Below are 12,883 nucleotides of genomic sequence, written 5' to 3'. Positions count from 1 at the left end.
TACACATTGTGTAATTTAATATTTCTTTTGCAATTTGAGGGTTAATTTTAATATAATGAGAAAAAAATATTATATTGGACTTTTTTCTATTTCTATTTTTGTATATTTTCAATCAAAATTAGCTAATAAATTTATTTTTGAGGGTAAAGTACAAAAATGGTCATTAAACTATTGACTTCGTTCTATTTCGATCTTCTCAACTATTAATTTTTTTTAATTTAGTCACTGAACTTTTCAAAATTAAATATTTTAGTCACTTTCCCATTAATTGTCATTAAAAGAATGACAAAAAGTTAATTTGAACTTTTTTTTATTGATTTAATAACAAATTTAACCTTATAGTGTTTACACATTGTATAAATTCGATCTTAAATATAAAAAATTCAACAAATTTAACCTTTAATGTTTACAAAATTTATCATTTAAATTCAAATTCTAAAAAAAATAACTCTTACTATTTAGAATATGACAATTTTTTTAAAAAAAATTGTTGCTATAATAATTTTTTTATAAAAGTTTTCAATTTTTTTTAAACAGTTCATAAATTACATTATAATGAAGAGAGGCAAAGAAATTGATGTTATGAATCTGGCGGATTGTTTGATGTTACTTCGAGAGAGTTAGCCAAACCAACCCAGGTTGGTCATCATGTCTTTGCATGCAAGATGTGTTCCAAGCATTTGGAGCGTTTGAAACATTTTTAAATATTTATAATGTTCCAATAATTATAAATAAATAAGTGTAATTAATCAAAAGATAAATCTTTTGGTTATTGATCAAGAGTTATATCACTTGATTTAAAGAATTATAACTATTCAAACAATATTACTTGAATAGTTATAATATTAAATGAATAATTATGTGTCTTTTTAAAGACATTGTTATTCAAAAAAGACACCTATTGAAATATGTCTCTATGAAGAGACATGAAAATTCCTACAAATAGGAATGAGATTTCATTTGGAAATCATACCAACAAGTTCTAATATTCTTTTTATCCTTCCTCTATTCTTTTAATATTATTAGATTATTCTATAAAGAATTACTGCAGAAATTCTTTGGAGAAATCAAGTTTCTTGCTATAAATTGCTTTGTGCCTAGTGGACAATTCTCGTCGGTGCACAACACAAATAGTCATTGGTCTCATTGTATTCTCAAGGTTAATTTGCTTGAAACTCTTTTGTACACGGAATATAGGTGGGAGCGAATATAACCTTAAAGATAGTGATTTAATACACGCCTTGGAGCCTAGTCTTATTTCTTCATTTTCTGTTCAAGTTTCGTTCGAATGCTCGAGATTTTTCCTCATCGGAGTTTTATACCAACATGGAGGTCATAGGGTGAGTCATAAGAAGTCAAAGCTAATAGGAAGAGACAATGAAGAGGTCAAGTCAAAAGGCCTACGAGTGTTTGATATGTGGCCTAGAAAAAACCCTAGCTACTACTTAACAGAAAGAGCAGTTTGGAAAAGAGTTCAACATCAATCTAAATTTGAACTTGTTGACCGGTGAAGTAAACAAGATGAAGATGATAGTGGTAGAACAAAGAAAAAGGAAGTGAAGGTTGGTAAGGGTTTCAACTTTTGAAAGGGATAGGAGATGAGAAAGAGAGAGTGTTTACGTGAGTGTCTGTGAGCTATTTGCATAGCCCTTTACGGTAGGAGACAAGTGTAGATACGTGTCCTAAGGTCACTGATGTGGAAGTCTAACTTGGTTCACTTGGTAGTAACGGTGATGTAACGTCCTAGGATAAGATGCCTTAGGGTGACTGGTAACCAATTATTCTGCTCTTCATGTGGTCCCTACATAGTCTTAGTGCAGACACCTTGTTCTGAAGGTTCACAAACTAGCTCTAAGGTTCACGGACTAACTCTGGGTCTATGGTAGAGACATGTGTCAAGCTCATCTACAGGTATGTTGAGGGTCACTACTCGGGGTATAACATAACTAAAATTATTAAGAAGCAAAATTTGTCATTTTGTAAATATTGAAAGCTAAATTTATTGATTTTTTTAGAATTTAAACTAAAATGACAAATTTTGTAAACATTGAAGGCTAAATTTGTTTATCTTTTTATATTTAGGATCAAATTTATAGAATATGTAAACATTCGAGTGCTAAATTTGTTATTAGACCAATATAAAAAGCCCATCTACAGGTATGTTGAGGGTCACTACTCGGGGTATAACATAACTAAAATTATTAAGAAGCAAAATTTGTCATTTTGTAAATATTGAAAGCTAAATTTATTGATTTTTTTAGAATTTAAACTAAAATGACAAATTTTGTAAACATTGAAGGCTAAATTTGTTTATCTTTTTATATTTAGGATCAAATTTATAGAATATGTAAACATTCGAGTGCTAAATTTGTTATTAGACCAATATAAAAAGCCCATGTTAGATTTTTGCCACTCATGTAACGATAACTAATGGGAGAGTGGTTAAAATATTTAATTTCGAAAAGTTTAGTAACTAAATAAAAAATTTAATAGTTGAGTGACCAAAATAGAACGAAATCAATAGTTTAGTGACAATTTTTGTACTTTACCATTGTTTCTTTTTTTTTTTAGTTTTTTAGTGTTGGAACAATAAAAACCTCACATATATAATAGACCTGCTCATGGGTGGGGCCACCTGGCTCGAAGGTTCATACGAAAAATGGGAGGGTTTTGATAAAAATATAGGCCCGAAAAATAGGCTTGGGCAAAAAAATAAGGTTTGTTTAAAAAACTAACCGGGCCTCGAGTAAAAATTTTTAGTCCAGACCTGGCCCGAATATGCAAAAAAAAAACTATTTTTTTACTATTTTTAATTGAATACTTCAGTTAAATTATGTTTCTCAAAACCACAATACCAATCCTTTATTAATTAGTAACGCTTGGTATTTTTTATTCATCAGAATATGGAAAGATTACTAATTAGTTTTGGAAGTGCATTCGCATGATTTTTTTTATATATAAATAAAGTCGTTTTATTTTTTAACACTATATAGTTTGGTTTATGGAAAATTTTCTATTCATCAATTTATTATTTATACATGTTGGATATTTTAATGTAATTCTAAATAAATTATGTTTTATAAATATCAGTCATGGCATCGTAATGATGGAATTATTTAATCGTTAAAAGGAATTGTTTTCGTTCTATGACTAATTTATCATTATTATTTTTAATTAAATTAGTCAAAAAAGTAAGGTTTTCGGTTCTGATGGTGACATTAACACAACCTTATTTTGGGTTATTTTGGAAACCATAGAGCAATAAAAAATTATTTTTGATCTTTATGGAAATTTTAAATTTGAATTTTGGTATATTTAAAATAACTAAATTGAAATAATAAGTTCCCAAAGTGACCTTTGATATTGAAATTATTATTTTTTAAATATAAAAGGTTGGGTGCATGTAACTTAAGCTACGTTAATATTGATCGGCCCAAAGGAAGGTTATATATTTAACAAAATTACATGTGCAGTTGTGGTAATAAACATGTAATGATTATTCGGTTTTACATGTAAGCAATAAATCGACCCAACAGAAGATTTATTGTTTGAAATGTTTTTATTGTCAGTCTTTGATTACTACATTAAGATATTACTTACAAGTTAATATTTTTGTCCAAAGATGAAATATTACTGGAGTGTCTAATATCTTGAGATGAGATTTACCTTTATTCTACTTATTTTTGTTTAAATTTGAAATATTTTAAAACAAATAAATTCAGATTTTAGCTTTGGGGTTTAATTAATGATGTCTAATATTTTAAATAGATTAGTTGAAACAGAATGCCACCAAAGTTACCTCTTTTGCGTAGATTAGTTTACTTAAAATATCAAGATGATTATATATTTTTGTGATTCATGTGTTTATTAATTGACTCAAAGGTAAGTTAATATTTGATAGAATTTTAATGACATTTGTGATGATAAATGTGTAACAATTATAAGGTACTTTATGTGAACAATGAGTTAGTCCAAAGATTGATTCATTGTTTGACATAATTTATTGCCAATGTTTGATTGCTACAATAAGAGTATCGCTTACTACTAATATTACTATCCAAAGACTTGATATTAATATTCTGTTTGGTATCTTGAAATGAGATTAGCCACTGTTTTGAATTTATTGTTTACTTATAAATATTGATGTGAGCTTGGTTTTATCTATTTTGTTTTATATTTAGTTAGTTCATCTTCTACTGCCACAATATCTGCTAATATAAATTTTATACTCATGCTTAATGGGACTAATTTTAAGGAATGGAAAAGACACTTACTTATAGTGTTTGGTTGTATGGACATAGACCTTGCACTAAGGGAAGAACAACCTACACCTCTCACTGCGGCAAGCACCCTTGATGCTAAAAGGGATTTTGAGAGGAAGGATGGTTCAAACCACATGAGTCTAATGATCATGAGTACAACATTCCAGAAGCCTTTAGGGAAACAGAACCTGAAGAGATTACTCAAGCCAAGAGTTTTCTTGACGAAATTGAGATTTTTTTTGCCAAAAATGATAAGGTTGATATGACATCACTTCTAACTTTTATGACGTCTATGAAGTATAAGGGTCAAGGAAACGTAAGGGAGTACATTATGGAGATGTTCCATGTTTCTTCAAGACTTAAGGTGCTTAAAATCAAGCTTTTTGAGGAATTGCTTGTTCTTATGGTTTTGGTATTGCTTCCAACAATATCAACTTATAAGATTTTGAGCTCAATCACATATATAACCTCAAATGTTCTCATTTTCATTTCAAACCAACTTATACATTTTATTCAACTCATATACATAACTTAACCAACAATCAATGGCGTAAAATCACTTTTTTATTCACAATATTACCCAATGAAACTTCATAAAAAAACTTCGTATATAGGTTAAAATAGTAGTGTCTGGTTACTCGTTAGGTTTGAACCTACATGATAAATAGCCTGGTTTGGGCTTAATATTCTTATATTCTCAAGTCCGCAACATATGCAGGAGCTCAGAACCTAAACCTGTATTCTCGAGTCCGCAACACTTACTGGAGCTCGGAACCTATTCTTGTATTCTCAAGTTTGCAACAAATGCTAGACCTCGGAACCTGTGGGCAATAACATGTAACCTCGTATACGAGACTTTTACTAATTTCATTGGGATTTAACCTCACATTTTACCATTTCGCAACAATCTATTTCAATTTGATTCAATTCTCAATTTAAGAACTAATTCGTAGCCAATTCAAGTTACAAATTAAATTAATGAATATACAGATAAAACTCAACAGTAAATTAAACATATTTATACCTTATGAACTTACCTGATAAAACAATAACGCTTTGGATACCATGGACTATTCGACAGTTTTCTATTTTTCGCCCAAGTCAACAACTTGATCTATATAATAGTTAAGATTCAAAATATCAATATCAATCTCATAATAATACTCAAATTCATGCTTATAATCTTTTAATTTACATGATTTATTTGAACTTTTATATTTTATTCAATTTAGTCCCTAAAACCAAAACAAGTATAACTTTCACAATTGAGCTTCATTTTTCATTCCAATTTCAATAATATCCTTCTACATCCCTCAAAAATCCAAATTTACAAAAAATTAAAGTCACTTTTGACATATTCAAAATTTAGTCCTTAAATGCAAAAATTAACAAAATTTTCTTTATCAAATAATCATTAAACATTTTATAGCTTCCAAATCTACCATAAACATTCAAAAACCTCAAATAACATCAATGGAAACTTTTTAAATTTTTAACAATTTTGAAAACAAAGAAACGGGTTAGCTAAACCTAATTACAATGATCTCAAAAATATAAGAATTACAAACATTCTAAATTTGATGCATTTACCCATTTAAATTTTCTTTTACTCACAGTTTAAATTATTTTTTCTATTTTAATTTCAAACATATTGCATATGTGTTGTTATTATTTTTTTTCAAATTTATGTTTTATTATTTATTATATATTATTTTTAAACACGCATTTGTGTTTTAAATAAGTGGTTTCCACACGCTTGTGTCACGAGGCTAGATTTTTAGTATTGCGATCCATACAGCCTTAGGCAATTCCTTAGCTTCAAATCTACCTAAGTCAACCTTACTCTCCAATAGTGAGAATTCTCCAAGGAAATTCTCCAATGCTTTGAAAATATAGTGAAAATAACTCAAAGACAAAGAAGCAACGAGAGAATAAAATAAAGCCACAAGAAAGCAATAGCACGCCAAGTGTTTGAGTAAATGCTCCTAAAAGTATTCTATTACTTTGGATGAGGTGATTAAAATTAGGGGGAAGACCTCTATTTATAATTGACCTCTTCCAAATCCAACGGTAAAATTTAATTTACATCAATAGTCGAGATCGAAGCCAATCTAAAATTGAGATTCTTAAGGGATTTACACAATCCTCTAACATTACGAAATCAAATCTTCTAATATTACAAATCTTCTAAGATTAGTTTCCATATTGACCATGACAACCCTAGTTTTCCTTAAGTGTTTCACTAGGCCACAGGACTTTAAGTAGATGGGCTTCTCCACATGTTCCATGAATCGAGTCAGTTCAAGTGGGTCGAATGAGCTCCATTTAATCAATTGATCTCCATGGGACGTACTATGTGCATTCGTCACGGGCTTTAATCCGCGACCCTTGATATAAGCACGTGTGGTAAAACTATTGGATTTGGTGCCCTAAGTGTAGTATTTTTGTCTAAGTACACTTGTAAATTTTTCGAACAGATTGGTTAATAAAAATTTATTGATTACGATTAATATACTTTGTATTATTGTCAACACATGGTTTTTGCACGCAAAGAAAATTAGAAGCAAATGTTGTTCATTGGTTATCTAAATGTTTAACTAATACTAAGCGTTATTATGTGGTCGGGTCATGATACAAAAAGATAACTTGTATTAGAAGACGAACATAAATATGTCCTTAGTCTAATCAGAAATGAGCAAAACGATTGAAAGACTAATTTGTCGTTTATCAAGTTCGATTAGGGAGATGCCTTGTCTTGGGTATCCAAGCAGATGACTCCCAGAAGATAAAGATGATGTGGCTGACTGGACTAACAGTACATCGGATAGGACCCAAGCAAAATAGATCCTGAATCCGTTTATGGATTTATTCACTTGTGATGTTCATAGCGTGACATACCTAAATCATAAGTGGATGACAGATTATGTATACGTGACTCATACACTTTGATGTAAGTAAAAGCCTGAGTTCAAATAAATAAGGAACCGAAAGTAGGTGTGTTGGGTGTATGACTTCTCTAGCATGTAATGTCATTCACAACAGTGGAATTCATAGCCCAAAACATAGGTAAATGATATCCTCTTATTGGCATTATAGGGTTGATGAAAAGTAAATGTGGTCACAGGTCGTCTATATTTATGATGGATGACTTGATCACTATTTGATAGTGATTGAATTTTCATGAAGAAAGATGTAATGGTTACCATGAGATAAAATATGATCATATTGGGAGAATGAATATTATCTCAAAGAGACCAATGATATCCTATGAGGGTAACACACTTATGGCAAGGTCATTGGACGAGGACTAAGTAGTTGTTTTCGTAATGGTATGTCATTGAGGAGAGCTCAGTCACGATACTATAGTGAAATTGACTTCGTGACTAAATGAGTTTATAATTAATAGGTGAAAAGCCGAAACTTAATTATAAATAATTTGAGCATCAACTTCATATGTCCAATTGGTCTCTTTGCTAGCTCATTGAAACTAGAAATGAATTGCGTGTTTGAATACAAATGAACAGAATGAATAAAAAAAAGAAATGGGAAACTTACATGAATGATTATGGTTTTCTGAGCCTTTTTGACCTAGTACTCTGTAATGTGATCTAACTCGATTTAGTTTTTCTATTTCTTAAAATAAATTTTAATATTTACATATTAAATAATTTTCTATTGTTGAGAAAATTATTTAATATGTAAATATTAAAATTTATTTTAAGAAATAGAAAAACTAAATCGAGTTAGATCACATTACAGAGTACTAGGTCAAAAAGGCTCAGAAGTACTCGTAATTGGACATAATCAGAGAAAGGCCCAAAACTCCTCATATAAAACCCTAATAGAAATACAAGAGTGAGTCGTTCACCCCTCTCCTACTCTAAGTAGGGTGTTGTTTTTCTATTTAAAATAAATCTCTACAACTCTACAAGGGTTCTACCTTCTCTTTTTATAAATAGATGGCGATGGTAGAGCTATTAACACAACTTTTGAGAGATTGTTATTCTACTGAAAAATAAAAAGAATTTATTCTCAATTTATAAATATATTTTTCAGAATAAAAATTTTACCAGTTTCTATTATAGAAGAGAGATTTTTCGTTTTAACCCCAAAAGGAGAGAACTTTTTCTAATTCTATATTTCGATCCAATTAGTTTGAACCCACACTCGAAACAGTTTGTGGTACGAGAATAGCGGAGAAGATCATTTGGTTGAAAGCCAAAAAACATCAAGGATCCGCTAACTTAGAATTGATAAACTACGCCTCCTTAATCTGATTAAGCAACACGGGCTTAAGTTTCAACTCAACCAATAGGCTGTCATTTTCGCATATACTAGGCAAAGTAAACATTGCTCTCAATTCAATCGCATACTTTCGACTTAAAACATCGGCAACAACATTTGTTTTTTGCTGAATGGTATTCAATTTTGCAATCATAAAATTTCAACAATTCGATCCAACAATGTTGTCTTAGGTTTAACTCTTTTTGGGAGAGAAGATATTTAATACTTTTGTGATTCGTATAACTATGACAAAGTCAATTGGTTAAAGACAAAAGAATGGTTGTTTCCTTGTTTTCCAAGTATTATATATTGTATCTTGATTATTTTGATTAATAAAATTGCTCTAAAAGAGTTTTTTTCTTATAAAAAAAGGTTTCTTCTTATTTTTTTTATAGACTTTTTGTTTCAATATTTAAGAATTGTTGATGAGGTTTATCATAACTTCAACTTGTCTAATTAAAGTCAATTGGAAGGGTCGCCCAAAAGCCATTATATATCTTTATTGGTGTTGGTTCATCAAAGGAAGCTAAGTTACTTATTCATCTATCTTGCCACCATTTGCCTATCATCTTCCATCTTCAATTTCATCTTTTTATTATTCCATCTTTGTTATTTATTTATTTATTTCTTTAATTCTGGAAATTCTTGATCGATTCTTAATTTATTTAATTGAATTTTAAATTTCTTAGAAGGTTTAAAAGTTCTTGTTGTCGTGGCTTTCTTCTTTTTCAAGAAAGCTTATTGTACATCCAATTTACTTCAAGTTGATTGTTCGAGCTTCTAAAATTCATCTCCAGCTTTTGCATCATTTTCTCAAAATAATGCAGAAATTCATAATCAATAATAAAACCCAAATAAACAACTCGAAGTAACTAAAAGGAAAGTTTATTGGAGCAAGTAAGGATGAATTTGGTAAAGGAAGCTTTTCTAATGAATAAAATTTGAAAATTAAGAATAAGAATTAAAGCCAATAAATTTCATAATTTAAGAAAATTAAACAATAAACAAAAATTAGAAGAATTTGTGGGAAGATGAAACCGATGGATACTGAATGGTGCAAAGGTATACAGAATTTTTTATACGAAATTTAAGAAAATCTTCTTATCTCCAGTGGTCCTCTTCATTCACAGCCACCATTAACTCAAAACACATTTCTATCATCTTCCCTTTTCTGCAGTTTGAAATTTCTTCTCATCTCTCTTGGCTCTAATTTGAAAAAAGAAACACATTAGTTTCGAAAATCTGCAAAATTTTCAACTTTTATAACATAAAAACTTTTCAGATATAGCACCATTGTTAGTAAGGGTTAAGCCAGAAATTTTTGTTAGGGATCGAAATGGAATTTTAATTTTTAATAGTCTATATCTTCATATTTTTTAAAAGATTAAATTTAATTTTTATAATTTTAGGGAGGCAAAGTGTAATTTTACCTTTACTAATTTAAATTTTTAAAATTTTCTAAAGGGTCAAAGCAATAATTTTCCATTTTAGGATGTAAGGGCCCCTGCCAGCCCCTGGATTCTCCTTTGGATGTAAGATGATTTCTTTTTCATTTGTCACTCACCAGCAATGTTACTTCAAACTCATTTTAGTCACCCAATTTTAATAAATTTTTATTTTGACCAATAATTTTGTTTGTAGAATTAATTTTATTTTTTTTCTAAAAAGGAGAAAAACTTGAGTTTTTGGTATTGAGTTCTTCACTATAATTCTATAACTCAAGTAATTCCTTGTAAAACCCTAAATTTTTCTAAAAAAACTAAAGCTGATTCTAAAAAATTTAAATGAAATTAAAAATAAAAAATGGTTTTTCTTGTGAAAATGAAAGTTTTCTCCGTAAAAATATCATTGTTATGTTATCTTTTTTACTAAAAATTATAATTAATTTTTAAAAGAGGGAAAATAAAAAATTAAAATGATAAAATATAGAAATAAGTGATAAAAAATTATTAAAATTGGATAACTAAAATAAGTGTATAATAACATTATGGTTAGTCAAATTAACGGCGCATGATTAAAACTAGAAAACTAATTGACTCAAACGAAACAAAATAAAAATCTAACAGCATGCTAAATTTGAAAAATGAAATTGTGACCAAAATGAAAACAGAGGAAAATTGGGTGACTAATTGTGTAGTTTACCCTTGTGAAGAAAAAATAATAAATAGGGTATTTGAGTAATTGAGTCCAGATAATAATTTGTCAAATTTTGTCTGTGGATATCAGCTTGGTTAGTCCTTATATAATAGATCCACAGATCTTAACAAAAATAGTAAATTTCCTCCAAAGACCAAAGCAAAACCAGGAAAGGGAAAAATGGACGCAATTGATTCAGTTTTCGATCCGCTAAGAGAGTTCGCTAAGGATAGTGTTCGTCTTGTCAAGAGATGCCACAAGCCCGATCGAAAAGGTTACTTATTTCTCTCTGCTTTTCCTATTATATTTGATTTTGTTGATTTATCAGAATTCTGATTAAATGATCCGGGTTTTTTTTTTCTTTTATTTTTTTAGAATTTACGAAGGTGGCGTTTCGTACAGCGATCGGATTCGTGGTTATGGGATTCGTAGGGTTTTTCGTCAAGCTCATCTTCATCCCCATTAACAACATTATTGTTGGATCTGGTTAGGTACTGTTCTATTCCTAAATATTTCTATTTTATTTTCCATTTTACTTTGTTGGTTTATTGTATTTATTGTTTTCTATCTGTTGCTGGTGTAATATTGATCTGAATTTATTTGATTTAAAAAAAATTTTGAAGCACTGAAAATCTAAATCTCTGAATTTCTGAAAATCTAGTTTTTGGTTCCTCTAAGAGAATGAAAATTGTAGATTTTTTACTGGTGAAGATCCGGGAAATTGAATTAGCTTGCTAAATCGGAATTATTATTTTATTGATGAATCCTTGTTTGGCATCTCAGGGGCTATTATTGTGTAGAAATTAGAATGTAACTGTTTTATTGCTTAATCTTCTCTTTGTAGGTGTTTTTTGTCTTCTTAGAGGGATATTGAACTGAACTGATTAATGCAATTGTTTCATTCTATGTTCCTGGACTTTGATATGCGTCGGATAGAATATCTGTTTGACATGGGTATATTATTAAATTTTTTCCCTAAATTTTCATGTATTTAGGGTCTTATTCCTGTATCCATGTCGGACTCGGATGTCGTACATAGGGAATCTCAGAAAAATTAAGAGTTTGAGGCAGCATAGGCTTCATAGATTTTTGTGTTCCCATTGTAAAGATTAAATGATCAAGTTGCATTTCAAATTAATGGATTATGTGAGGTTAGGTTTGGAGTATGTTGGATGAGGTTGATTTTGAATCATATATATAGCTGAATGACATCCTAAAAATGGCAGCTTAAAAAAATGATGTAGACATTAATTTTCTCTACTTTGAATACAACTAACATAATTCATAAGCACCCTCATCTATGAACTATAGTACATTGGTTTATATTTCGCCTTATTTCATCTTTTCTCATGTTTAATTGTCCATGGGGCTGGCTGGCTCGCAGGAAGCATGAGAATCAGTACCAAGTTTCAGACTGTCGGCAAAAGATAGAAGTTAGAAGTGGATGCAATTGACTGAGAGGTACATCATCTGATTTCATGAACTAATTCAAACTTAGACATGGAAATTTCTAGTTTTCTTTATATTCAATATGTTTGAGATTATTTTTGTTTTAGCATTGTAATAGAATCTTGTTGAAATAAACACAATCATTCTGACCTCATTTCTTGGATATATTGATGGATTGTCAGAAAGCAAAAAGATCTTCCTATTTTATTTCATTGTTAAGACACTTGTAAAATGCGTATATTATCCTCTTCAGAATGTAGGCAACCGAAGGTGTGATTGGTTGAACAGAAAAGTAGAAAGAGGAGGGAAGGAGAGCGTAGAGTTGAAAGTTGAAAAGAAAATAAATTTGGCTTGTTCTTGTTAGGAAAGGAAAAAGAACAAGAGAATTTGATCATTTTCTGCAATCATTTCAAATTGGAAATATAAGATAAGGGACGAAAGTTACTTCAAAATTTTGTTGTTTTTTTTTCAACTCGATTAAGCAATCGATGGAAAAAAATTACTTTTATAATTTTTATGTTTGTTTTATAGTTTCCAATTTCCTTTCTGCCACAACGTAGACAGTAGGCTTCCTAAAGTTATGTTTCAATTCTTAAATTTGGATACATGGCCATCACATGTAATCTTCCAACAAACCTCCAAATACATATAATTACTTTGAATAACTGACCACACTTGAAAACATGAGTCCAGGTTAAAAGAGGATCGATGTACTTCCCTGGAAGCAGGAAATTCCAACCAAGTTTTACAGT

General features: G+C 29.8%; 1 protein-coding gene across 1 annotated transcript; it reads left to right on the top strand.

Moving 5' to 3' along the window:
- Positions 1-10,735: 10,735 nt before the first annotated feature.
- LOC107914144 (protein transport protein Sec61 subunit gamma) lies at positions 10,736-12,285 on the top strand. Its single transcript, XM_016842935.2, has 3 exons — positions 10,736-10,956; positions 11,058-11,173; positions 12,067-12,285. Exons 1-2 carry the CDS (start codon positions 10,863-10,865, stop codon positions 11,171-11,173), a joined length of 210 nt encoding a protein of 69 aa, XP_016698424.1. The 5' UTR covers positions 10,736-10,862; the 3' UTR covers positions 12,067-12,285.
- Positions 12,286-12,883: the final 598 nt, after the last annotated feature.

Source organism: Gossypium hirsutum, chromosome D10 (genome assembly GCF_007990345.1).
Source record: "Gossypium hirsutum isolate 1008001.06 chromosome D10, Gossypium_hirsutum_v2.1, whole genome shotgun sequence".
In the NCBI taxonomy this organism is placed as follows: domain Eukaryota; kingdom Viridiplantae; phylum Streptophyta; class Magnoliopsida; order Malvales; family Malvaceae; genus Gossypium; species Gossypium hirsutum.
This window is presented reverse-complemented; position numbering and strand designations above follow the sequence as displayed.

Bases quoted from the DNA above. Each gene is read 5' to 3' on its own strand.
- LOC107914144 (XM_016842935.2), top strand. From the start codon at position 10,863: ATGGACGCAATTGATTCAGTTTTCGATCCGCTAAGAGAGTTCGCTAAG. The intron at 10,957-11,057 runs GTTACTTATTTC...TTATTTTTTTAG, and splicing joins CCACAAGCCCGATCGAAAAG to AATTTACGAAGGTGGCGTTT.